This window comes from Brachypodium distachyon, chromosome 3, assembly GCF_000005505.3.
Source record: "Brachypodium distachyon strain Bd21 chromosome 3, Brachypodium_distachyon_v3.0, whole genome shotgun sequence".
Classification (NCBI taxonomy): Eukaryota; Viridiplantae; Streptophyta; class Magnoliopsida; order Poales; family Poaceae; genus Brachypodium; species Brachypodium distachyon.
This window is the reverse complement of record NC_016133.3, coordinates 6,196,158-6,221,213: the sequence shown is the minus strand read 5'-3', so window position 1 is coordinate 6,221,213 and position 25,056 is coordinate 6,196,158. Positions and strand designations below refer to the sequence as shown.

Below are 25,056 nucleotides of genomic sequence, written 5' to 3'. Positions count from 1 at the left end.
CTGGTGCGTATATATTATGGGCGAGCAGAACCATATTTCACGGGGGTTTTGTGGAGCAGTTTAGTGACTTCATTGTGATCGAGAGCTTGGAGTTGGTGGTGTTTGGAGAGTGGTTTGCTAGCTCTGCTAGCGCAAACTTCTAAAAGTACTCGTTCCTAACTGAACCATCTCGTTTGCTTTCGGGCCTTGCAAATTCAGTGGATTGCTCCAGGGCCATCTCGTTTCAGGTTGAAACTTTGTTTTTATTCACTCAAAATATTGAAAGAACTTGCACTTGACACGCCTGTTCATTTATGCCTCAAAATAGATCCGAGAACAGCAGAACAGTCTGTACAGATTCTGGCTCTGAAAGAAAATGAGGATGACTGCTAAGTTCAGTTTTATGCTTGGAAGGAACTGGGGTAATCATAACTGTATTCCTTTTTTCTGTTATGAACTTATGATCACAACCTACTTTACATACTACATATACCACTATATGGCCGTAGCATCAACACGTGGCATGCAGCAACGTCAAAAACTTGATTAACATACATGTTCCGTCTTTTTTCCAGATGGTCATAACATCAGTTCTTCGTGATACAGCCATTGTATTCCGATCAACAAAAACAACATAACCATGATCTTTTTCAGTGTAGCAGTTCATAAACAACATAAATCAACGTCCACACAAATTCAAATTCTAAGCTTAGTACAAATAGTTTACATGTTTTTGGTCGCACGACTACAAATTCTCATGGATCAAGTTTTATTCACACAGAACTTTCTCCTTTAAGGTCCTGAGTGCTTCTCCAACCCCATCCTGGGATGATATAAATGAGAGAAATTGTTAAACTTTCAGGTTTTGAAAGATAAAATTAGTGGCATATATTCTTGACACAATAACTGTAGAGTGCTACTGAAAACACACACCTCAGGAGCAAGTCTATGAGCAATTCTGGTTGCTTGAGCTTTAATTTCAGGTGATAATGCTGATCTGATAGCTCCAAGTAGCACGTCTGCAGCGTTGTTAATGCTCAATGTGTCATCTACATCTGGGACTAGATGTTGTCTTTTTAGGGGCTCAGGCGCCACTCCTAACCAGTGTAGCCTCTCTGCCCAGTAAAACTGGTCCAGCAGGAATGGACATGCCACCTGCACTATCACATTGTTTAGTACAATGTGTAACATCCAAAAGCAACTACAAATGGAAAACTAGAAGATAGCACATTGTTTGGATATGCATCAAGATTTCAACTTTCTTACACAAAAACTGCATGCTGATATAGCTGGAAACAAGAGATGAATGATTCAGGGCTTTAACTACTTACATCTTGTTATTTCAAAAGGGATCAATGTCCACAAAGTAATATCAGCTGCCTGTTGATTCGCATGAATTTTTAGTGTCTATAACTACAACTGCAGGTATTTAAATTCCTTAATTTCATATGAGTTGCGGGAGAAATATCCTTTTAGATCGACCACGAATTTGTGTTGGTGCCTTGGAAAACTGTCATTTGTTTCAGGATTCAGATGCTACTACTTTTACTGTGATAAAAAAGGTGAAACAAATGGATGTTTTGAATTAAGATTCCAAGTACCAACTCGCAAGTGGAACAATGGCCTTATTTTTGTTGAGTATGCACCTATCCAGCTATGTCCATGCACTGTCTCAATACTGATGGGGAAGATGTTTATACCATATTAGCATCCATAGCATGGCACTACCAGAGCAATTGCACAATGCAAAAAAAATCATATTTAAAAATAGCAGCTGTTCCAATCACCTGCGGTATGCCAGCAAATAGTGCAGCAGCTGTAGATCCACTGCAAGCAGAAAAAACAAGTAACTCCTTTTTGCGGAAGCAGCAGCAACATGAATCTTTATGAAATCAAATTCTTGGTCACCGAAAAATTGACAACCTTATTACCTGCCAGCATGGTGAATAGCAGCTGCACATTTAGGAAAAAGCCAGCTATATGGTATTGATCTGAAAAAGTAGTCATATGCTCATACAATTGACTAAGATTTCTATTTGTTTCTAGGCAGGAAGAATGGATGGCGTCACTTTAGTACTCACCCAGAAAAGCAAAAGAGTCGACTATTGAAAAGGAGAGTGCTGTCGCAGCTAAGAGCAGTTGCCTCTAACTCACTTGATTCTGGTACTGAAGAAGCAACAAATCTGATTGCTGAATCTAGTGGCTGGTATCCAGATGAGAAAAGGATAAATCTATAATCTGTTGACTCTATGACAGCTTTAATCACCATTAGAAATGCTTTAGGATTTCTAAGAAAACCCATGCTGCGGCAGATTGATACCATGGATGAGTATGCTGACAAGTCATTTTGCACATGAGAGAAACCATTTAATTCACCTCTAGAAACGTACCTACCAATGGAACTTAATCCTATAAAGATTGGTAAAGACGAATAAGAACTTCCCATGAGGTAGTGTTCTAGGCCAGAATGATTTCCACATAGAATACCCTCAGATGAAGGATTAACATTACCACACAATAACCCTCTGCAATTGTCACATGAAAATTGCCAAGCCATAGGAAGAAACCAAAAACCACAAACATGAGCACTGGAGGGCCAATATCCTGTTATTGTATAACGGTGGTGGTAATTAATACAAAAATTTGCTACTGTATGAACTTATAGAGTATAAACCTTTACAAGGATTTTAGAAAGAACCATGTCTCATCAGAACTTACCCGGGCGCTCCACAATTTCCTTGCTGAAACCGTACCTGCTCAAATGGCAACCCAATTGCATGAAATTCATTTACTAAAGTATAACCATAATTAACAAAAGCTGTATTTCCATTCTCAGATTACTAATTTGTCCTAGCACAACTAATAACCACCATTACTTGTCATTGACTTAAGTTCATAAGTAACGTGCTGAATATAGCATGCTTTTCGTTCCAGTTTTATTGAAAGCCAGAGTTTTCAGAACACATTATAACATACAAAGGTAACATCTATTATATGCTTCGCCACAAAAAAAACATTTATTATATGCTGTTAGCAACAGACAGGATTAATATTTATCTTTAAAAAGGTGATATATTGCAAATCTTACAGCAACAATGGCGACTCTGCCCGCACATGCCACAAAGGAAGATTTGTTACTGGATCCTGTAGTTACAAAGAAAGCTGGCCTCAGTAAAGTCCCTGTGGTAATCAGTTAATCACACTCACATATAGCGGAACAAGTTTGCATAAATATAACCAAATAGAACATGAGTGAATACATACACTCACAGTATAAGGAATAGGACTAAGATTTAGACAATCATTTCTCCACGATCCCCAAGTTTCCATGAAGAGCGCCCACATCCAGTGGGCAATGTCAGTCCAGCAGACCTGTCGTTGTTTTACATCATCAAAACAACTATTCCCAATGCAAAGCAGGTGATACATGCATATCAAAGACAGAATCGTGCATGTATATCAAAGCACTACCATTAACCGCAACGTCTGTGCTGGAGAACTAGCATGAAGAAATGAAATGTCATAGTCCTTAAGTATTGGAGACTTGGTGGCTAATCTAATAGTAAGATTCTAATCAATATACTGATTGACATACAAGAAGTCAGGAACTACTACTGACAGGTGCTTGCTCCGCTATTTATTCTTCCATTATACTCCCTCCGTCCCATATTAAGTGACTTTCTATTACATGTATCTAGACGCTTTTTAGGTATAGATACATTCATATTTGGACAAATTTGAGTCACTTAAAATGGGACGGAGGGAGTAATGGGTACTGCAGACATATGGTGCTGAATTCTACGCTTTGGGCCAATCATAAAGTGGTCATGAAATTATCTTTTAAGCTTTGATCAAATGATAAAATGCTCATGAAATTATGTTTTTCTTAGCAGATAAGTTAATGTAGACCAATTGAAGAAACAATAATCTGAGAGGTATAATATGCTTATATTGCATCACTACTAGAAGGCCAAACTTGTACCGTGTTGGTGGGAGCTTCTTGAAAGTACTTGTATAGAAGAGGAAAACTTTGTTTAAATTGGCGTTCAAATGATGTAGGAGCACTGCACAAGCAAATGAGAACATGTGAACAAACCAGAATCAGGCAGAAGATACTAAAGAGTGCTAAAAATGAGTGCACAATGCCCTGATAAAATCATTGCAAGAAAACAGCTTCTATGTAAAATTGAAGCCAATATAGCCAAATTACCTATATGGAACAAAATATGGAGCAGCAATGATGCACTTAACTTGAAACAATTCTGCAAGATGCCAACCCTCCTAAATCATGAGATAAACTCATATTATCACCACACAGTGCATTTTATATCCGCATTAATTCCAACAGAGAACTGATTGACTGATATTGTCCCTGGTCTGTTCACTGCCCTGATGAAACTATGAAGTCCATAGTTTCAGCATGAATTGTGCAGAGGTTCCAGCATTATGCCAGTGCACATAAGAGTATTAAGATGCACAAATTGTAGCCAAAACTTGAACCAGGAGCCCCACTACTTAACTTCTAGCAAACATGATCATTAGGTTGTTAGTGAGGTCCTCACCAGGGCAAAGAAATTTATCACAATGAAGTCACTACGAATGCTTGGATCATTTCCAAACACTTCTTCAACATAAGATAAACACTCTTCCCTGTGCTCGATCTGAATGGTCTCTTTTCGCCGTGAAAATGACTCATATTCAGCGTTCGATTCAACAGATCCATCTAAGAAAGGGAGTTGCCTGATAAATCATATTTGCAAAGAAAATTATGATAGAAAAGTTATTTTATACAGGATTAGCTAAATTCATAGCACTTACATGCGATATTCTCAAGCTGTTTAGCAGCAAGGACAGGTGGGCTAGACACAGGCATGTACCTGACATTACTGGCTGCTAGATGTGCCGATAAATTCTGCATCAGATTTATTTTTTAGTCCACAAGAACGAGTTTCAGAAAGCTTCAATTGTTCTAATTTCACACCATCGAGACCTGATGTGCTGAATGAGTGATGAACACCACACTGTACTGCTGTTGATCAAGAGAAAAAGCTGCAGCAAGGGCCTAATAAGAAGAAAAGGAGTTGTCAGATGCAACGTATAGTGACCTGACAAGGGTAAATTTTGCCAACTTTCTCCACATTCAGTATTACCGACGCTACATTGATTTTCCATCTAGAAAATCAGAAAACTATATCGATTTGATGGCTTAATGTGGAGCTCTCAACTGCCAAGTAATAGGTGGAGCAAAAGAAAACAAAATCATGAGCTATATGCTGTGGAACTCAAGTGGAATTCCATTGCTCCCCGCTTTCACTAGATGTCAGCGGCAAGAGGGTTGCGTTATTCACCTGAGCACTAATACACACACACCACGCACAGAGAGGAGAGGCATACAGCGATGGGGAATACGTCGCCGTGGGTGCCGAAGGCCATGAAGACGGCGCGAGGACGGCGGCCATCGCCGCCGCAGCCGTCCATCGCCCTCGCCGAAGTTTCGGGGCCTTTACGCGTGCGCCCTCGTCGGGCCGTCCAGGTTCGTTCAAGGCCTCGGTGCCCAGCCTGTGTAGCGCAAACCGAATAGGAATCCCACGCCCATGCCCACAACCTTTTTCGTATGGGCCGGCCCATTAGCTACTCTGGCCGAGAAAGAGTCTGCAGCCACTCTAGCCATCCTTCACCATCGACAAGTATTCCCTGTAAACTTCCCTAGAAAAAGGCATTCCCTGTAAAAAAAACAATTGGTTCTTTCGAGAAACCGGTACCACAATGCATTAGTCAGCTCACGTGGTTTTCTATTTTTCTTATGCCAAAGAGCAATTTTTTCTTTCCTTGTGCATATGAGCCCTGCATAATCCATCCTGAGGTGGATTGGTGGATTTGATATAATCTGCAAGTCCTATGTGTGAGCATTTTTAGTACAGTTATACTGTTAATGTAGTCACTGAATGCGTACTTATCTTTACCACTTATGTGGGCATATATGCACATGCACAAGCAGCCGCTGCTTGGTGGACTGCCACAAATCATCGTCAGTCTCTTAGTCTTACTCTACTAACTAAAGTAATAAATAGTTATGCTTTAACATCGAGGGGAAAGCTAGAAGCACCTTGGAACCACTATATATTACAATTATCTTCATCATCTTCACTATTTTCCAGAAGGTGCGCAAGGGAATTGGCTTGTGACTTCTTAAACTGGCATATGAAGTCTGTTGCTTCTGATATGAGAGCGTCCTTTGCAGCCCTCAGACCACCAGCTTGCTGCCCCGAAACAGGCCTCTCAGGATCAGTTGCATTGGTGCCAGCAGCCTTTTTCCGAGGCTTTTTTGCGCCTTCTTCTCTACGTGACAACTGATTAATGTACTTCTCATGTAAAATAGCATTCTTTACAGGCTTCAGAACTGCTGGGCTCGGTTCATCTTGCTTAGTTTTCAACCTTGACAATGGTCTCTTACGTGCTCTAGAACTCATGTCGCCCTTGTGCAGGGCACAGGAATTTAGATAATTGTCAGGGGTCCCAGGACAATCCTCAAGCGGAATGTTCAATTGCAAAGCAGATGGTGATGTTTCAAATACCGAGAAGTGATCAGCCTCTTGAGCTTGGTCAATGAGGGAATGCTTCTTCAGCAAATGTCTCACTGTCTTTTGTGCTGCTAGGCTCTTCTGTTTGGCGGTCCTTTGTCTTCCCACTAGAGGTTCCAAGAGATTCGGAAATTTTGGGTCGGACAATGTGAAATGCCCTAGAGGCGAAAACTGTGTTTTACTTGCTCGAGGACGAGGGGCAATCGGAGTGGGCGTTGAAAGGTCAGCATGAACTCTGTTGAAACACTCTTCAGCAGATTTCCCTGGCACCTGAAAGGATCAACAATTGCTGGACTGACAAATGATAATGGAAGAACTCACTAACAAATTATATGGAAGAACTCGCTAACAAATGAAAGGGAGAAGTCACCTACAAAAACATTGAGTAACCTTTAGGATATACCACTTAAGTACTTCGGGTATACACAATAGATTGTCAAAGCAATGTGACACCTTATCGGTTACATGTTACATGGCATGTGGTAAAGCATCACTAGAAAGGCTGAAATCAACTACAGTTGAGCATTAATAGAGCAGAATTGAAATACTAGCAATCATGATTAACAGTGATATTTTGCATAGATGAGTAATCTATAGGACATACCATTGGTGAACTTCAGCTAAGTACAAAATAGATTGTCATAGTAGTGTGACATGTTACCTCAAGCATTACCCGAGTTATATGACATGTGGTAAAGCATCACTAGAAATGGCTGACATCAACTCCAGTTGAGACAACATTAACAGATTTCAACTAAAATACTAGCAACCGTAATATGACAGTATTTATTTGCATGAACCGTGTAAGCAACATTGTGAATATTATGATAACCATGTTTTCCACATCCATTTTGGCGTCAAAATGTGATCAGAAGAAAAAGGAAATCTAGATAGCATCACTATCTTGTACAACTGACTCCATGTGTTATTGCCACTTTCCTGAATCTACAAATTACTTGTGACCATTGCCACATTTCTGTACATAGTTATTTCACATGAATTTCTCATTTTCAAAAAGGAAATTACTAGCTCTCATGAGCATATTCTGTAAATTATGTTTCATAAAACAAAAGACAGCCAACATTTCGTTCACTATTAATGATTTACCCTTCAACGCAAAATGATGTTTAACTGTGGAATGTTCGATTCAGCATGATTATCAATCCCTCGTAACTTTTAGCAGTTCTTCACATTTTCAGGATATGCTCTCTGCTAGTTTAGCTTACTGGCCATTGAAATAATAGTGGTATGTTGGAGTTGGACTATGGCAGTCTTTTGGATATTTGTTTAATGTTGTACTCCCTCCGATACATAAAAAGTGTCGCCCATTTTGTACTAAGTTAGTACAAATTTTGTACTAAATGGGCGACACTTTTTATAGATCGGAGGAAGTACATGGTTTCTATTGACTGCTTACAAGAAGCACATCACAAAACATCGCAGTGGAATATGCTAAGGCCTAGCACGGAGACCATGAATAACTCCTAGCCAGTTATAGAAAATTCTTGATAAAGTGAAAACCCATTTAAGAGCACAACACTTTAATTGCAGCGTTTTCATTGTTTTTTATAATTAATAATCAAGCCAAAACAACAATACATAATGATGTTTTCTTAACGCAACTCATGCAACTAGTTATGAAGCAGCTCTTGCAACTACAAAGATATGATCAAACCACTGAAGCAACAAAATGGAAGGATTGGCAATACCATTTTGGAAACTTTCTTCCAGAAATGTGGTGATGGTCGAGCGGTGAAGTAAGCCTGGCGCAATGTCAAGTCCTGCTCTTCTGTCCAATGATCTGAAGCACAAAGCTGTTGCTCTACTCCTCTTTTAATCCCAAATGGCTCTTCTTTGCACTCCTTGGTGTTCATCAATGTATCATCACTAATTTTAGGCTCCATTATGGAAGAAGGATCATTTTCACTCTTTTTGCGAATGATATTTCTGGTTTCAGTGATAGGAGCAATTTTTTGACAACCAGATTTGGGCTCCTGGTGACTTAGCTTCCTTGATGTCGGCTTTCTTTCAGTGCCTCTCTTCCTCTTTCTTGTCAGATCCTCACAATAACTGGGCTTTAGCTGTTGCATCTCACTCATACTGTAGGATGCATCTGCAGTCTTTTTCCTGGGAGGAACATCTTGGGAATCTTGAAACAATGTCCGGGGCTCCTTGTGTGTTTTCATCCTAGCCGAAGCCTTTAATGCAGCAATTCTCTGGCTACTCCTTGTTGGATTCTCTCGTCTCTTGTCTTTGTTAACAATAGTTTGAGTCTTCCTGTTATGGGTAATAACCCGAGGATTTGGTGTCAACGGCAGCTGTTTCAGGTAACTCCCCTTTTCCACTAAGAGCTTGCTTGGACTCATATCACCTTGATGGAACCGTGCAGATCTCCGGAGGGGCGTAATAGCTGATTGAGTCTTCCTATTATGGGCAATAACCCGGGGATTTTGTGTCAACGGCAGCTGTTTCAGGTAACTTCCCTTTTCCACTAAGAGCTTGCTTGGACTCTTATCACCTCGATGCAACCGTGCAGATCTCTGGAGGGGCGTAAGAGCTGATTGGTTACCCCCGACTTTACATTCCTGCAATAAAAGTAAAACCTAAAACACTGTTTGCCACACGCTATGCCGCTAAAAGGTGCAATAAAAAGATTAATTATAACCATGGACATGGTATAAGTTATCAACTACCGACCCTGAATAGAATCAAGCGTTCCAATTAGCAAGCATATTGGTATGATGATCGGACAGGCGTGAAACAGATCCAATCAACATGAAATGGACAGTTATCAATAACCAGATGAACTAAATATTAGTGGCATAGCATATACAGGTAAGAAACTAATCTTTTGTTGGACAAGTAGAACAGAACAAGATTTTATTTGGTAGACATAACTTACTGGTCTGTGTTACTATTCATAGTTGGTCATTCTAGGTTCTAACAAAATCCTCTGAAATCAAGAAACCGTGACAATTTTTGGGAAGAAAATGGGGTTTTGTCTAGCTCGTTATGAAATACATAAACAAGGTGGCCAAATCATGCCATCTCTTTCGCAGACAACTACAAGGAGGAGGAAGATAGGTACATAAACATATATCATGTAACCCCAAATAGAGTCCATATCTGCAACCAAGAAAAGGTGTACCCCCTACCTCACTTGCCTTGTCAAGCACAATGGGATGCTCCGGATCCAAGCTAGCAAACCGCGGCGACCGGCGTGGAGTAACCTATTTTGAGCATTTCAATCTTCATACCAGTGTGTTGCAAAACGATAAGAAATATTAATAGTACGCTTTCGAATATTTTGAAATCTAAGAAGGCAAAAACATCCAGATGGTTTGAATATTTTGAAATTAGGTTGCTCAGATACATCGACATGGACACGGATACCACGATACGTCAATCTTCTAAACACACTGATACAGTTATACATTTTTGTTCCCAGCTCCCGGTTCCCATTTTTTGAATTTTTAAAGAAATCACATTTTTGGGTTTCAAAAAATCATGAAAACAAATATACATGTATATATGAGCGTATGTTATGTATTTGCACATTTTGGTTACAAAATACTATTGATTTGAGCTTCACAAAAAATAAAAAATTCACAGATTTCACACTTTACTATTCTAGATCCACAGATTTGTGACTTTTGCACAGATCACTAATTAATTTATCTCTTGATGAAAAAGTACAAATATGTAGCACACATCTATACTTACACTGGAAAAAATTCAGAATTTTTTGAAACTTCAAAATATGATTTTCGTGCTGTTTGAAATACAGTGCTCCCTAGAGATCGGGAGCCAAAAACTGCTTGATTTTTTATACGAGGATGAGAATTACTGGCAGTATAGGTGTACCATGACATGGTTGTTGCTAGACGAGCAGCATTCAGTACTACTGCCCGCATTCGAGTCGGAGCTTCCAACTCTGGAACCACCTGTCCTACTTCTGCTGCGAGTGCTTCTATTGGTGGCCATTTTTTATCTACAGAAGAAGTAGAGGAAGACAGGAAGTAATCAAGTAGACTGCCGACATGAGAGATTGGGACGAACAAAAAAGAGAGAACATGAGAAGTAGAGATGGGACAACCGGACAAGGAACATCGGACATGGGAGGAGGCCGGATAAAGGGGAGGGAAACTGACCTGCTCTGCTCGGCGGCGACCAGACAGGCGTTGAGGGCAGCAGCAGGGGCGGCGGCGGCGCAGCGGCACGTCAGCAGCTAGAAGGAGCGGCGAGCCCGCGGCGGCTATCAGCACAACCTGAAAAAATTGAAGCAGCAAGGTAAGCTTTCTTTCAGTTCTGGGGATTTACGAAGAAAGGGGAAACAGAGATTCATAGCAGCGGCAGATTCAGTTATGGGGATTTGGGGTTCCTGTGGATGCTCCATTGAACGGGGGTTGGAGAGAAAGGAGGCGAGGGGGGATCCTGCCATGGGGCGGCCGAGTTCCCACTGGAGCTGCTCTGCACGGGGAGATGGAAGCGCATCCGAGAGATGTTGCGGGCCAACGGGAGGGATGCGGGTGAGCCGCCAGGGCCGGGGAGAGAGCCATGGGGGAAGAGAGGGGATAAGGAGGATGGACGGAGAGCACTGACTTGCGCGCCGCCGTCGAATCCATGGGGTCGCCTCCGTCTCGTCTGCTCCGCGGGGAGGGCGGCGGCTGGGCCGCTGGGGCGAATTGGCGGAGGGGGACGAGCAATTCGAATTTCGGTATTCAACGGGTTTCCTGGGACCGAATAATGTAACCGTCCAAAAATATGAATTGGAGCTGGGACAAGGCCAATTCCGAATTCTAGGTCCGAATACATCCAGACAGGACGTAATCTGTGTGTCATTGCCATTTTTATCCGGAATTGAACGGTCGATGATAATGTTAGTTCAATCAAGTCTACCCAACTACTTTCTCCATCCAACAAAAAGATGTCTCAATTTTGATTAAATTTGAATGCATCTATTCACTAAGTCACGTCTAGATACATTCAAATATTGACAAACCTAAGACATTTTTTGTTGAACGGAGAAAGATTTCTTCTTGTTTTTGTTTTGACTAAAGGAGGACAGTAGTATTTTTCTTTTGCGAGACAATCCGCCAGACTATTTCTTCCTCATACATATCTGAACACTCCCTATCTGAAAATTTTACACAAACGGCACATAATACAACGAGCTAAGATCACGACCCACCCGCGTGGACTGTGATCCACTGAAGCGCAAAACAATTCCTTCCTCGTACTGTACATACAGTAACATGCTATCTGAAAATACGTAAACTGATGACAGCAGAACCAGACTGCGATACGACAGCTTCGGACACTATAAAAGCACTTTCTTCGATCTCAACGGCGATCATGCGTGGCCGGTGGCGACGTGGAACTGCGGCGTGTAGCTGTGCGCCTTGCCGGGGGCCTCCTCCTGCGGCGGCTCGTTCAGGAACGCCCAGTTGCTCCTCGTCCACCTGCGCACAGACATTCAAATCAAAATCCAACGGACCATATCAAAGCACTGCGTCCTCTGCGTGAACCTACCAGTCCCTGCTCTTGCTGGGGCTCTCCCCGTTGGCGCCGTCAGCCGCATCCCTCATCTGCGAACCCCCGGACGGGACGCTCTTCTCCTAAAGCAAGCAAGCATCGACAGCTCGAGTTAATTGATTAACCGGATTAAGCGTATCATGCAAACACCTGCAATTTTTGAGAGATGCTTAACTTAGAGATAATTCCATATTTGCCATTGAAAATTTGTCCATATGCCCAAATGCCATTCAAAATTTAACTGTCTTTCCATGAAATACAAATATGCCACTACTGTTAGTTGACCGCTGGTTGACCGTTAACTAAATGGTCAGTTTTTTCATATTGACCGAAATTCCCCACGACACCGGACTATTATCTTTTGAACATTACGTCGTTCGAATGCTTGCGAGCACATATGCTGAAATTATGATGCATTTTAGTATACTTCCTCCGTTTTTTAATATAAATCATATAAAATTTTCACTTGATTTCGGAATTATAATGCGCGCACGGTTGCAGGCGTGGAGAAAAGCCAGGCCTGAAGCTTTCTTAGGTGGTTACATGCAGGTTCTCTTTTGCTAATTGCGCGGGGCTTTAATTTTTCCACAGCTGCATGTGTTTCCAGTCCCGCATGTCGGACGGGAGCGTGCAGTACTTGCGTTAATATTCGCACAAAATGTTTTACGACTTAATAAAAAATGGAGGGACCTATAATTCTGCTGAATCTATTATGATTTTGTGATGTTAAGTAAAATTAAGGGAAGTGCTATTGAAATTTTCAATTGTTCATGCCAAAATCATTATTGCTGAGACTTACTCCGTAATGTTGTGTTACCAGCATATTTAAAAACTTAAATTATAAGTTTTCTAAAATGAGTACTTTGTTGTAAGGGAAAATCAACATACTACGTATGGGCAAATTTGTCTTTTCATTTCTTACTTAACGGTCAACTAGCGGTCAACTAACAGTAGTGGCATGTACCTCGCGCAAAATTTGAGTGGCATATTTGAAACACGCAAATTTTAAGTGGCATTTGAACATACGGACAAATTTTCAGTTTCAAATATTGAATTCTCTCCTTAACTTACCAATGGTCGACCTGGGGAAGCAAGCGGCGAGGTGACAACAACATCGCCGCCGCCATCGTCTTTGGCCGGCGGCTTCGCACGCTGCCTCCGGAACGCCTCCACCTCTTCCTTTGTGAGAGACCGGTTCCTCATCACACGAGCTAGTTTCCATGAATAAAATTAAGCAACAGAGATTCATCCGTGGTGGCAAATAATTTACTGAATCGTGTACTGCCAGTACTGTGTACGACGTACGCACCTTTGCTGTCGTCGCCAAGAACCGGCGAATCCCAGCCGGCCATCAAAGAACCCATCTGCTAGCTAGCTAGATCTCCGGACTACACAAGGTTTATGACGATCGAGAGCTTTCTTTCGGTCGATGCAGCAGTGAAGTTATCAAGGGCTCAAGGCTAGCTGCGCCCAACGAGTTTCTGGTCAGGGCTTATGGTTTGCTGGAAATGAACTTGAAGTTTGTATGACGAGCCAAGATCTTGCGACTGAGTGAAGTGATAAGCATCATCGATCTGGTCATCTTTATATACTAGCGGGGCCGGGGCTTCACTTATCTGGAACTCTGGACTAGTGTAGTGGTTTCAGTTCTAAAACCAGGAGCCGCCGGGAGTTTTGTCTGTGTGCGCATCTTAATAACAAGGGGCGTCCTGTGGGTCAGTGCTGATTAGACAGAGTACTATGTATGCATCGTTATCCAGCTCCTGTGCTGCGCGGATGTCGCTGCGTATGCGGCGATGTCATCCATCCCAGGACCCGGTGCGTGGCGCCGAAGCCATTAGTAAACATCACTTTACATGTCAACCTTATCCTGTCATCGTCCGCAGTCCCAGGTGCATGCATCGCTGTTTCGAAGTACCGTCCTGTAAGATTTTCGAAGTTTGATCGGATGAGGTTTTCAATCTTCGTTTCTCAAGAGACAGGCTAACACAAAGACGCCCGAAAATAAAGTGTTTTCTGTCGAAATCACAAAGCAAATTAAATGTATTCTAGAAAAAAAAACAAAGCAAATTAAATAAAGTGTTCTTTAGTGGAGATCTGTAATTTTTAGAACCAACACGAATCAGGAAGAATTTTTTTTTATGACGAGTAGAATTGTGTTGCCATTGCCACTTGAGAAAACAGTTACTGGTTCACCTTTTTTTTTTTGAGTGCAGACTTCCGCCTGTAGCTTAATTTTATTAAGCAAACGTGTCTGCTGGGGTTACCAGCTTGAAGGAACACACAACCTGAAACCACGTCTTCCAGCTACAAATTAAACAAGCTCCAACCGGAACGCAAAAATAATCGGACAACACCGCTATCAAATTTCAGTAAACCAAAAACACCACCTAACCACAAAAGCCCAGCCACATGGAACAAATCACCAACTGACCACAACAGCCCAGCCAGACCCAACAAAAACCCCTCCAACTAGACAACATACACCACAAAAACCTCACAGAAAACGCATCCCAGCATGCTAAAAGCCTAGAACAGTAGAACCATCCGGCCACCAACGCCAAAGCACACACATGACCTGTATATACAAGGTACTCCGTATAGTTTTTTTTCACCAATGAGTACGTGACTTGTATGTGGCCCCTCAAGTATGTCCATACAAAGGTTTTATGTTTAGGCGGCATATGAGATTTCCACAAATCCATAACGCAAATAATCTTCTCTTCTTTAATTATGATGTCATATTAGATTTTTGACTATATGGAGAGCTAAGAGATATGTCAAGGTGAAGCATTGGCATAGGTGGATCCAGGGGGTGCCATGGTACCCCCAAAAAATTGTCATCGTGTATTGTTTCGGTACGTTATACTCTTATAATCAAGGTTTCCCGTGGTGTTTTCCTGCTATGCGGTCCATGTTTAACCATGCATATTATTGTAACAGAAAATTATGTTTTCAACCATGCACTCGTAGGCGAAGTCTAAGATGATTCCTGACTTTTTAATCCTTGAAATCAGGACCCTAACATTTTTAATCCCGGTCAATTATGACCTTCAAGTTGTTTGGCACACTGGGAAAAGGATGATCCCCTTCAGGATTTCTATTTTAAACCCTGATCTCGTAGACAAACTCTAAATCAGACCCTAACCTTCTAATTCTTGGATTTTGAACCCTAATATTACCAATCCTGATTAAATAAGGCCTTTATTCCCAGAAAACGCGTTTGGCGGATGTGTCGTCAAGATTGCTAAGTAACCACCATTCATCTTTGTCTTATAAGCGGTCATGGTTGTTGTCTTCGACGTTGCTGAGCTATGGCATGACCAGCGTGTGGGGTCATCAAAGCTCTTCGATCTGCACAATATGGTGATCTGGTGACGACGAGATATCTCTGCCACATTGTACAGTGATTTGGTTAGAAATTATCTTCACATGTGCTATACAAATCAAGAACATGCCAAACTCGATAAGGCCAAAATAAACATAGACGCAAATCATGAGAACTGTAAGCTTACTCATCAATCCCAGAACCATGTTAGCGAAACCAGCCCACAAACACGATTTCTGGAATTAAGAGTCTTAATTAATATCAGGATCAATAAGGTTGGGGTTCGAAATTCAGAAATTAGAATGTTAAGGTTCGATTCAAACTTTGTCTAAAAGGTCATGGTTTAAAATGGATTTATCTCTTATTGCAACTCTGAGATTCACGATGTTTATGTTGCATTTGACTTGTACATGTCAAGCACGACACGCCGAAAATAAAATCCTAGATCTGCCAACTGCGCTGCTAGAGGGCTTAGCTTAGGAATCAAATCTCAGGTTGGGACAGCTTCAGGCACATCACTCCCGACTCGATTGTACCAGGAAATGATTGGGACGCGGTCGACCGGCGCGGGACATCCGGCCGTGCGTGCCACACGTTCGGCTTGTGCCCGCGTTCCCAGCACCAGGTCAACCCCGACAGGCAAAGCGGCAGATCGAATTGTTGCACCTCTGCACGTCCAATTCCATTCCCTTTGATGCCAGCTTTTCCAGGGATGCAGCACAGCAAGGAGAGGCCGTCTTCTTCAATTCTCGCCCCGCCAATTGGCACGCTTCTCCAGTCCTCCCCCGTCCCCTTCGTTGCCATTGCCAAAAACAAGATTGCTCATTTGCTCTAGAGTTTTCACTTGTGGCTGCATTTGGTTGGTACCAGGGTCGAAGAATTAAGAAGGCCATAAGCCGGCGCCATTGCTTCTCCCATTAAGCTAGCTAGCTGGGATTCTTGCGACAGCACATCTGTTCTTGCTCGCGATCCCTGAATTGTTTCCGAGATGAACGACCTCTTCTCGTCGGGCTCGTTCAAGAAGTACGAGGACCTCAAGTACCAGGTGGCGCTGGACGACATGGAGTCCGGGTTGGAGGTCGCCGCCGCCAACCTGGACAAGTTCTTCGAGGACGTGGAGGCCGTGAAGGAGGACATGCGCGGGCTCGAGGCGCTGCACCGGCGGCTGCAGTCGGGGAACGAGGAGGTCAAGGCCGCGCACGACGCCGGCGCCGTCAGGTCCCTCCGCGCCCGCATGGACGCCGACGTCGCCCAGGTCCTCGTCCGCGCCAAGGCCGTCAAGGCCAAGCTCGAGTCCCTCGACCGCGACAACGCCGCCTCCCGCGCCACGCTCCCGGGCTGCGGCCCCGGATCCTCCACCGACCGCACCCGCTCCTCCGTCGTCTCCGGCCTCGGCAACAAGCTCAAGGACCTCATGGACGACTTCCAGGTACATACGTCAAGACCCATTGCGTCTTTCATCGAAGAAAATTAAGAGTGGGCATTTCGTCGAACACCTTGCCTTCGTTGTGCGGAGCAGGGGCTGAGGACGCGGATGGCGGCGGAGTACAGGGAGACGGTGGCGCGGCGGTACTTCACGGTGACGGGGGAGCAGGCGGAGGAGAGCCGGATCGAGGCGCTGATCGCGTCGGGGGAGAGCGAGACGTTCCTGCAGAAAGCCATCCAGCAGCAGGGCGACCAACAGGCCGCCGGGCGAGGGCAGGTGATGGGCACGGTGTCGGAGATCCAGGAGCGGCACGACGCCGTGAGGGAGATGGAGCGGAGCCTGCGGGACCTGCACGCGCTGTTCCTCGACATGGCGGCGCTGGTGGAGGCGCAGGGACACCAGCTCAACGACATCCAGAGCCACGTCGCCAAGGCCAGCTCCTTCGTGCACAGGGGCGCCGTGGAGCTCGAGTCCGCCCGCGGGTACCAGAGGAGCAGCCGGAAATGGGGCTGCGTCGGCCTCGTCGCCGCCGTCGTGCTCCTCCTCGTCGTGCTGCTGCCCATCCTCGTCAACCTCAAGCTCTTGACCGTCGGATAGATGATAGATTGACGCCGCACCCGCACGCGGGATGATCTGCTGATGATGCTCCACCCTCCTGCACGATTATTGTTTTGTTCTTTGGTTTGAGACGACGATGGAGATTCGTATCGTAGATCAGAATTCAGAAGTGTTAATTTAGTGGTTGTTGTTTGTATATCAAAACCTTCTTAAACCACAATGGTGGGAGAAGCATATGGGAATCGTTGTATGGATTTGATTCGCGGGGGCAAGGGGACATTCTGAAGGATACGTTCAGGAGGAGGGTCCGGTATGTTTTTCTTTTTTTTTATGAAAAGGATCGGAGCTCTGTTGTTGCATTAAGAATAGTGAAACCATACAAATTACTCCGTACAAGACAACTAAAAAGCACAGAGAAACAAAACCCGAGGCCATCGAAATAGCTCGGCTGTACACAACTCAAGGCTATCTATTGAGCGTCCTATTGAACTCTTCATTGATGAAGAACCATAGATTTGCAACGATAATTTTTTCCTTCAATTTTTTTTCTATTCCTTTCTTTCCAAATATCCAGATCACATATGACGCTAATATGATGGCCTTCTGAGTCACGACATATTTCTTTGAAACTTCATTCAGCTTGTCCCACCAAGTTCTTATCGTTCCTTCCTTCCCATCCTGAGGTGCATTTCGGGAGGCAAAAATGCTCGAGTGCCAAACTTCTTTCATTCACGTACGGGCATCGGAGGAATAAATGCTTAGCCTTTCTTCAATTTTTTTTTTCTATTCCTCTCTTCCCAAATGCTTGGGATCACATACGACGTTAATGTGATGTCCTTCTAAGTCACGACGTCTTTCTTTGAAAAGTAAATTTGACGGAACCACATTTTGGGGCAGACTTCTCAAAAACCACAGTCTTTGCTAATCACGTTGCGAACCCACACTTCTTCGGACAGACCTTCTCACTTTACCCAAAACCGGTGTTTTGACCGACTTGACAGTATTCCTTACAAGTGGGGCCCACCGTCAGTTGACACGTCGGATTGAAACCCGACCCGTTAAGCCGTCCTGACCCGAATTAACGACGGGTTAACGGGTTCATGGAGTTGCGGCGCTCGAGCCGCTTGCACTTGGCCTGGAGGCGCTTGAGGCTCTGCATCTCGCGGCGACGCCACCGCTCCTCCTCGGTCTCGGCGGGCAGCGAGCTAGTGCGCATCAGCGGCGCCGGCGCCGGCGTTGCGGCGGCGAGTTTGTCGTTCTCGCTTCCGGCGCCGCCGCCGCCGGCGGGGAGCGAGCACATGGACCCGATGGACGAGGACCGCGCCAGCTGCAGCCACGGCTTCTTCGCGTCCCGCCCCGAGCTCGCGCCGAAGCAGCCGCCCCGGGACAGGCCCAGGCTGAGCTCCACGGTCTCTTCTGCCTCGCCGCCGCCCCCCGCCCTCTCCGCGCCGCGCCCTTCTCGCCGCCGAACCTGCCCAGGAAGTCCCTCGACGCCATGGCCAGAGCAAGGAATTAACGAAACCTTCCTGTATATAGCCTCTGTTTCTCTCCTCCCCAAAGCTCTCCACCTAGAACGCGGCCCAATTCCTCAGGAGCACCTCGCCATTGTTGCGGATTCGCCCCACGGCGGACAATTCGCGGCCTCCAGAGACAGCGGGGAGAAGAACATCCAGCGGGGTGAATTAGTTGTATCTTGTCCTCTGAAAGCCAGCCGCTAGCTCATCTCCCCCAGGATCAATACTGTTGCGGCTAGTTGTCAGGGAACAATACTGTTGCCGCCAGCGCATCTCCCCCAGGATCCCAATCCCCCACCGCGCACGCGAGCTAGCGTGAGAGCCGGATCCGCACCGCTGCTGGATTGCGGCTGGCGCCTGCCCTTGCGGCGTGGCAGCGGACAGACAACGGATCTCGCCGGAGCCGAGGGAGACAGTGGCGGGACAGTTCGTCGGTGCACGTGGCGGCGCGCCGAGATGACCTGCGCGTGCGCGCTGACACGTAGAGGCGGAAGGAGGGAGCGGCGAGTCGGATCCCTGCAGGAGGCGTCCAGCTACGACGACGTGCGGCCAGGCGGCGATGGACTTCGAGGCGGTGGCGCTTCGGTGCGCAGGGGATTCGGGCGAGGGCCGTGGGGGCTTCGTGAGGTCGGCACGGTGCTTCTGCAGTTGGCGGCGGGTTCGGGAGGCGCGGGGAGAGGAGACCTGAGCGTGGCGGCGCTCTCGCCGGACGCGAGCAAGACGCGCGCGTGGATACTGCTATGGGAGGGTCCACAAATGTCAGGAACGACCCTGTTTAGTGTTTAGTGATTACAGTGCAATCAACGATAGATCCGGGTCGGGACGGGTTAACCGGTCGGGTTACAATCCGACGTGACAACTGACAGTGGGTCCTACTTGTAAAGAATACTGTCAAGTCGGTCTAAACACCTGTTTTGGGTAAAGTGAGATGGTCTGTCTGAAAAACTATGGTTTGCGACAGAATTAGCAAAAATATGAGGTTCCGTGAGAAAATTGTCCTAAAAAATGTGGTTATGTAAAATTTACTCTTCTTTGAAACTTCAGTCCGCTTGTCCCACCGAGTTTTTATTGTTCCTTCCTTCCGTTCATCCCAGGAGGCAAAATTGCTTAAGTGCCAAACTTCTTTCATGTATGAGCACCGGAGGAACAAATGCTTAGTCGACTCCAGAACTTGATTGCATAGCAAGCATCTATCATTGTGTGTCCATTACCTTGATTGCAACCGATCAACCGTTCATAATCTTTTTTGGATCAATAACGATAAGAAGAACTTGATCTTTGCTACCGATTCGATGGACCACACTTTCTGCATGTGAGCTGCGAGATTCTGTTACAAAATGAAACACTAGCTAATGGCACGTGCATTGCTACTGAGAAAACGTCCATACGAAAAAGTTAACGACACGTTTTTGAAGACTCGCAACATTCCTACAATTTGGTTCACAGTAACATTTTTCTTTGATTCTTCGCTTTCCTTCCCTCATCTCTTTGCTTCATGGTTGCATGTATATATGGGCATGGCCTTTTCATTTTATTTTCCTGTTATTCAACATAAATAAGTAAATAAATAGGCAACGAAGTAGCTGACATAGGTCACCCAAATTAAGAGTAGCTATATAATTTGACGCTAAATCGGGTCACCCAAACGAAGTACACCCAAATAGGTCACCCAAATTAAGAGTAGCTATAATTTTATTGCCCATTACTATAGAAGATAGCAGCCAAATCCGAAGAAAGCTACTGCAGCAAATTCTCCCTCAATTCACTCAAGTTACTTCTAAAGGAATGACTATGTTATCCCGAAGCAAAATTACGGGCAGGCAATACAAACCAATCATTCCCTAGTCTAAAAAGGAAATAAGATCTTTTAGAAACTGATCTAGAAAATAAGGTCCAGGGTAAAATTCACAGTTTGCTCTTGTTGGATTTGGTTCATGAAAAAAATCAGATCACATAATGTTGTCACATATCTAAACATTTCTTTGACAAATTAAGAATTCAGCCCACACTGCTAACAAGTACTGTAATAACCAACTGACAGTAGTTAGAATCTGCAATTACTTTGTCAATATTCAAAATAATCTACAGCTGCAGGTGTATATAGTTTTCCATCCTCTGTACTGTTTGCTTGTTGTGTTTTACCAGCATCCAAAATTTTATCGTATCATTTCTACAGAACCAAAAGGAATTTGAATAATCCTGATTAATGTCAATATGATTTCGACAGATAATTTAGTACAATACCTTAGTTGTTGCGTGGCAGATGGGGTGGAGCGGCGCCGGATCTGGGGGCCTGGTGGCGCTAGAGTAGCTGGGCCATCTCCAGAATACAGGGGCCCTAGAGCAAAATTTAGGAGTGCAGACGCCAAGCCGTGCAGGGCCGAACGGAGATCGGAGAAGGCCATCAAGGGATTGGAGACGGATAGACGGAGATCAGATGAAGACGTGAAGTCGTCCCCAGCGGCAGTCCCGGCGGCGTCGAGGCTGGGGGAGGCCGGATCCGGCGAAATCGTCGTCGTGCGCTTTTCCTCGAGGGGGATGAGGTGGTGGTGTCTGGATCCGGAGGAGGAGGCCAGGCCGGCGGCGCTCTCCTCAGGCGCCCGTCCTCGGCGGCGGGATTGCGTCCCATGGCGTCGGCGGTGGGACCGGCAGTGCCGCACCCCAGGGCAGCGGCGGCGGCGGCCGGCGTGGACCGGTAAATGGAGGGACGGGGCGCGGGAGGGATGGTGAGGGAGAGGAAGGGATTGAGAAGGAGACGAAGGGATCGAGTGGGTTCCGGTGGAGAGGAGAGATTTCAGGAGAGGAGAGGCTGGTGGGCGGTGGCGGCGGCACGCGGGGCAGGGAGTAGCAGTGGCATGCGGGCAGCGGGCTGGGTGAGATGCGAGAAAAGGAAAGAGAAAAACGATTCGGAAGTTCGGGCGGTGGCATACGGATGTAATTTTTGTGGATTTGGGGCGACGGACCAACGTACAACGTACCAAGCTGCAAATTAAGTAGTAGTAAGATACAAGAAGACCTGGCCTGACCGAGTAGACAGCGGACGGGCCACTTCTGCATTTGATCTGATCACCATCCTAAAAATGAGGTCCTCTCGGATTGGGGGAATTATGTTGTCTCACTTCACCCAACATTTGTAATCTTCAGGTGCCATGTCTCCCACCCCCTCTCTCTTTGTAAAGTTACTTTGTTTTTAATAAAGTTGTGCAGGCCGGCTGTTTCCCGCCGTAGTTTGGGTAAATAAAAAACCACCTTCCGAAAATATAATCCTCTGAATCTGTCCCCGCAACAAAATGAAGGATCGAACTTGGTCTTCCGTGTTCATTCTTTGCAAAAGCCTCATCCAATTTCCCTGGTGCAGGTCCGGTGTGTTCGTGACCTCGGTTTTTCTCCGCCGTGAGGCGTGAGCTGAATAGCTGAAGCAACAATCCTCGAATCCATTCTCCGTTGGCCATTGTACAACAAAGTACGCACCCAAGACATGGTGGACTGTGTCACCACTCACCAGACAGTGAACATTACTATTAAGGTTCATATAGCTATAGTTCATAACAAAATATTGGCGCACCAGTGGTCTAGTGGTAGAATAGTACCCTGCCACGGTACAGACCCGGGTTCGATTCCCGGCTGGTGCATATTTTTTTTCTCTTTTGCCAGTCCAATTTACTACTCCCTCCGTTCCATATTAAGTGGCTCATATTTGAACAAATACGTCTACATACGTATAATAGAAAATCATTTAATATGAGACGGATAAAGTATTTTTTTTATAAACATCTCCAATTTACTTTACCGTCGCGTGTGTCCTGTTATTCTATTTTAGGTGTTCCTCTCAGTGTTTCGATATGATCCCGTAACCGCAAGAGTTTGACCGTTGATTTCAGTGTCTGCCCATGAAACATGCGGGAGATGTCTTTAGTAGCTGCATCCTTTTCTTAAAGCCGTCGGCCAAAAAGAAGAAAAACAAAACATGGGAGTTCTAAGCCCGATGGAAAAGCATTCTCTGCGGCAGCGAGTTTTGCCCTTCGTTCCTAAGTTTTGTCGTGTCTTCAACTTCCTAAATAAGTCAACTTTTGGTACAAGAATTTAGAAACGGATGGAGCTTTTTTATGTGTCTTTTTTTTGCGAATAGCATATTGTATTTTTAGAAAAGTACCCTCCTAAATAACTCAACTTTTGATACTCGTGTAAATTAACGGTGAATAAACGTTACTCGTTTAGAAAAATTAAACTGTACCATACTATATATTTTTTTCGACAAGATAGTATATTGTATTTTTAGAAATGTGTCTTTGCCCCTTTGTTTATAGAGGAGCACTTTTGTTTTCTTAAAAAGAAACCTTTTTTGTCCCCTTTTTTCCCCACAGGACACACTCGGTCTCTCGTACTATCTGAAGAGGCATTTTGATGACATAGATTGAACCTGAGCGTTCAATGTTGCACTCAACCCAGTTTGTGTTGGATCTCACACTTGTAGCTGGCCTGTTACTGTTGTAAAAGATTTTTTTTTTGAAACTTTACAATTGTAAAAGATAACAACACTTAAGAAGATACAAAACGGTAAATAGAAAATAATGGGTACTATATGTGAACTTTGGACTCACCTAGGAGGTATAGAGTCGAAATTCACTCCAATTTAAATTTCCGGGAACTCAAGTCTTCAGTTCAGTAGGTGCGGTGTGTGTATAACTGTATATGCATGTATAGTGAATTTAGTGGTCAAGGTACTGTAAAAAAGGGCCTGGTGTCCTGGTAGCTCAAGTACGTACTGGCTACTGCTCGAAGACTATTCTTGAGCTGTACATTCGATTCGATCCAATTTTGCAGTCACCCCTGATGTGCATGCTCACTTGTCTTGTCTTGACTCGCTGGCTTTGTGGAAGAAAAGTGGCACGCTTGTGGAAAAGAAATTCTGGTCCTAACACTGCAGAAAAACCTACCCAGGGTACGTACAAGTCTTACTAAGAAGAGAAAATTCTGGCCAGCTTCGTAGAAGTCTTACGAAGAGTACAGAGTTTTTGGGGATATTATACGTGCACTAAAATAGTACGGAGTATGATGTAATGTAACGCCGGCCGTATCAATTGTTTGTGAACTGCAGGGAGTAGTAGAAGTTTTAATAAAAAGGAAATGATTAAGTATTCATGATGCGCGATAATTTTTGGCGCCCTAAGTACGTGGAGGATTGAGCAGTATTTCGAATTATGCGCTTCTGCATGAAAAAACCCTATAAAAAATACCTAAAAACACATGCATTTGCAAAATACGCAATCAATGCACACAAGACAAGTATGCAGTTCCCTCAAACAAAGACAAGGATGCAGCTGTATATCTTTTTGTCTTTTTTATACGGCGCACGCTTGATAATGTCTCTGTGGTGCACATATATATGCCAGTGCCCGTCTCTGTCAAATACACGGCATATGCTCCGGCACAGGATCGTTAATTAGGAACCATTCCTATTTTCCAACCACCTCAACAAGGCAAGAAAGGTCAAGACATAATCTTATTGTTTAAAGAGGATGAAATAAAATGGAAGAATGTGGATTTTGTGCCCCCCGTGGGCTGTACCCCCAATTTGTGACCGTGTGAGTCTCTAGATTACAGAAATTTGGAACTTGTCCATTGCTGCTGCTCCCTCCACCGCGATGCATTTAATTCCACCTACTGCTACTACCAGTTTTTAATGCGCTCGAACGCACTGCTTTGAACGCATGTTTAAGTAACAGTTGTTCTACCTAAAACGATTATATTGATCGATTCTTCATGTAATAAAAATTATACTACTTCCTCCTCCGTACGTCCAATAAAGGATGTCTCAACTTACACATTTTGTACATTTTGTACCGAGGAAATAGATACATCAAAGTTTTGAGAGTAAATTTTAGAAAACCACACTTCTCTAACCACTTGTCTCACAGAACCACACTTGTTGCTAATTTGTCCGTTGCGCCACAACCATTCGGGTAAAATGTAACGGCAAGCCCAAATGTAGCATGGTTAGAGATTTTGACGGGATTTCTGATAGGTGCGGCCCACCTGTCGGGCGAAAAGTCGGGTCCGACCCGACCCAACCCAACAGCCTTTCTTGTTCTTCCACGGCCACCTATTCTCTCACATGCCCTCTCCGTTTCTCTC

At 44.5% G+C, this 25,056-nt stretch overlaps 4 protein-coding genes and 1 non-coding gene across 15 annotated transcripts; 2 read left to right on the top strand and 3 right to left on the bottom strand.

The window, feature by feature from the left end:
• Window positions 1-570: 570 nt before the first annotated feature.
• On the bottom strand, window positions 571-5,535 carry LOC100828298 (sterol 3-beta-glucosyltransferase UGT80B1). Of its 11 annotated transcripts, none has more exons than XM_014899988.2 (15): window positions 5,374-5,534; window positions 4,970-5,041; window positions 4,798-4,891; window positions 4,542-4,702; window positions 4,190-4,260; window positions 3,962-4,043; window positions 3,244-3,351; window positions 3,068-3,123; window positions 2,698-2,732; window positions 2,370-2,583; window positions 2,061-2,282; window positions 1,911-1,970; window positions 1,767-1,806; window positions 913-1,134; window positions 571-802 (listed from the first exon to the last, which is right to left on the bottom strand). In XM_014899988.2, the coding sequence occupies exons 1-15, from the start codon at window positions 5,455-5,457 to the stop codon at window positions 749-751; spliced, it is 1,575 nt and encodes a 524-aa protein (XP_014755474.1). In that variant the 5' UTR covers window positions 5,458-5,534; the 3' UTR covers window positions 571-748. The 11 variants fall into 11 exon arrangements, with proteins under 11 accessions (XP_014755474.1, XP_024316826.1, XP_003571635.1 ...); XM_024461058.1 differs by having other exon boundaries at window positions 2,061-2,145; window positions 2,374-2,583; XM_003571587.4 differs by having other exon boundaries at window positions 3,250-3,351.
• Window positions 5,536-5,914: 379 nt separating this feature from the next.
• On the bottom strand, window positions 5,915-11,539 carry LOC100839407. The gene is made up of 6 exons (XM_010235732.3): window positions 11,163-11,539; window positions 10,712-10,828; window positions 10,425-10,551; window positions 9,716-9,790; window positions 8,270-9,145; window positions 5,915-6,830 (listed from the first exon to the last, which is right to left on the bottom strand). Exons 3-6 carry the CDS (start codon window positions 10,542-10,544, stop codon window positions 6,096-6,098), a joined length of 1,806 nt encoding a protein of 601 aa, XP_010234034.1. The 5' UTR covers window positions 10,545-10,551; window positions 10,712-10,828; window positions 11,163-11,539; the 3' UTR covers window positions 5,915-6,095.
• A 38-nt stretch (window positions 11,540-11,577) lies between these two features.
• Window positions 11,578-13,743, bottom strand: LOC100824917. The gene is made up of 4 exons (XM_003571580.4): window positions 13,405-13,743; window positions 13,167-13,306; window positions 12,093-12,178; window positions 11,578-12,022 (listed from the first exon to the last, which is right to left on the bottom strand). Exons 1-4 carry the CDS (start codon window positions 13,457-13,459, stop codon window positions 11,914-11,916), a joined length of 390 nt encoding a protein of 129 aa, XP_003571628.1. The 5' UTR covers window positions 13,460-13,743; the 3' UTR covers window positions 11,578-11,913.
• A 1,584-nt stretch (window positions 13,744-15,327) lies between these two features.
• On the top strand, window positions 15,328-17,759 carry LOC100839100 (syntaxin-124). Its single transcript, XM_003571061.4, has 2 exons — window positions 15,328-16,852; window positions 16,943-17,759. Exons 1-2 carry the CDS (start codon window positions 16,412-16,414, stop codon window positions 17,444-17,446), a joined length of 945 nt encoding a protein of 314 aa, XP_003571109.1. The 5' UTR covers window positions 15,328-16,411; the 3' UTR covers window positions 17,447-17,759.
• Window positions 17,760-22,482: 4,723 nt separating this feature from the next.
• TRNAG-GCC lies at window positions 22,483-22,553 on the top strand. Its single transcript has one exon. It is a non-coding gene; the product is annotated as a tRNA-Gly (tRNA).
• The last annotated feature ends 2,503 nt before the right edge of the window (window positions 22,554-25,056 follow it).

What these genes read in the sequence shown, in the direction of transcription:
- LOC100839100 (XM_003571061.4), top strand. Translation starts at nt 16,412, where the DNA reads ATGAACGACCTCTTCTCGTCGGGCTCGTTCAAGAAGTACGAGGACCTC. An exon ending in ACCTCATGGACGACTTCCAG is followed by an intron (nt 16,853 to 16,942) that starts GTACATACGTCA and finishes TGTGCGGAGCAG; the next exon opens with GGGCTGAGGACGCGGATGGC.
- LOC100824917 (XM_003571580.4), bottom strand. Translation starts at nt 13,459, where the DNA reads ATGGGTTCTTTGATGGCCGGCTGGGATTCGCCGGTTCTTGGCGACGAC. An exon ending in TCTTGGCGACGACAGCAAAG is followed by an intron (nt 13,307 to 13,404) that starts GTGCGTACGTCG and finishes CATGGAAACTAG; the next exon opens with CTCGTGTGATGAGGAACCGG. An exon ending in CCCAGCAAGAGCAGGGACTG is followed by an intron (nt 12,023 to 12,092) that starts GTAGGTTCACGC and finishes GTCTGTGCGCAG; the next exon opens with GTGGACGAGGAGCAACTGGG.
- LOC100828298 (XM_024461056.1), bottom strand. Translation starts at nt 5,438, where the DNA reads ATGGCCGCCGTCCTCGCGCCGTCTTCATGGCCTTCGGCACCCACGGCG. An exon ending in GTGTGTGTATTAGTGCTCAG is followed by an intron (nt 5,042 to 5,327) that starts GTGAATAACGCA and finishes TCTTCTTATTAG; the next exon opens with GCCCTTGCTGCAGCTTTTTC. An exon ending in GCTATTCACCATGCTGGCAG is followed by an intron (nt 1,807 to 1,910) that starts GTAATAAGGTTG and finishes TTCTGCTTGCAG; the next exon opens with TGGATCTACAGCTGCTGCAC.
- LOC100839407 (XM_010235732.3), bottom strand. Translation starts at nt 10,544, where the DNA reads ATGGCCACCAATAGAAGCACTCGCAGCAGAAGTAGGACAGGTGGTTCC. An exon ending in TGCTTGACAAGGCAAGTGAG is followed by an intron (nt 9,146 to 9,715) that starts GTAGGGGGTACA and finishes CTTTTATTGCAG; the next exon opens with GAATGTAAAGTCGGGGGTAA. An exon ending in GGAAGAAAGTTTCCAAAATG is followed by an intron (nt 6,831 to 8,269) that starts GTATTGCCAATC and finishes TGATCCTTTCAG; the next exon opens with GTGCCAGGGAAATCTGCTGA.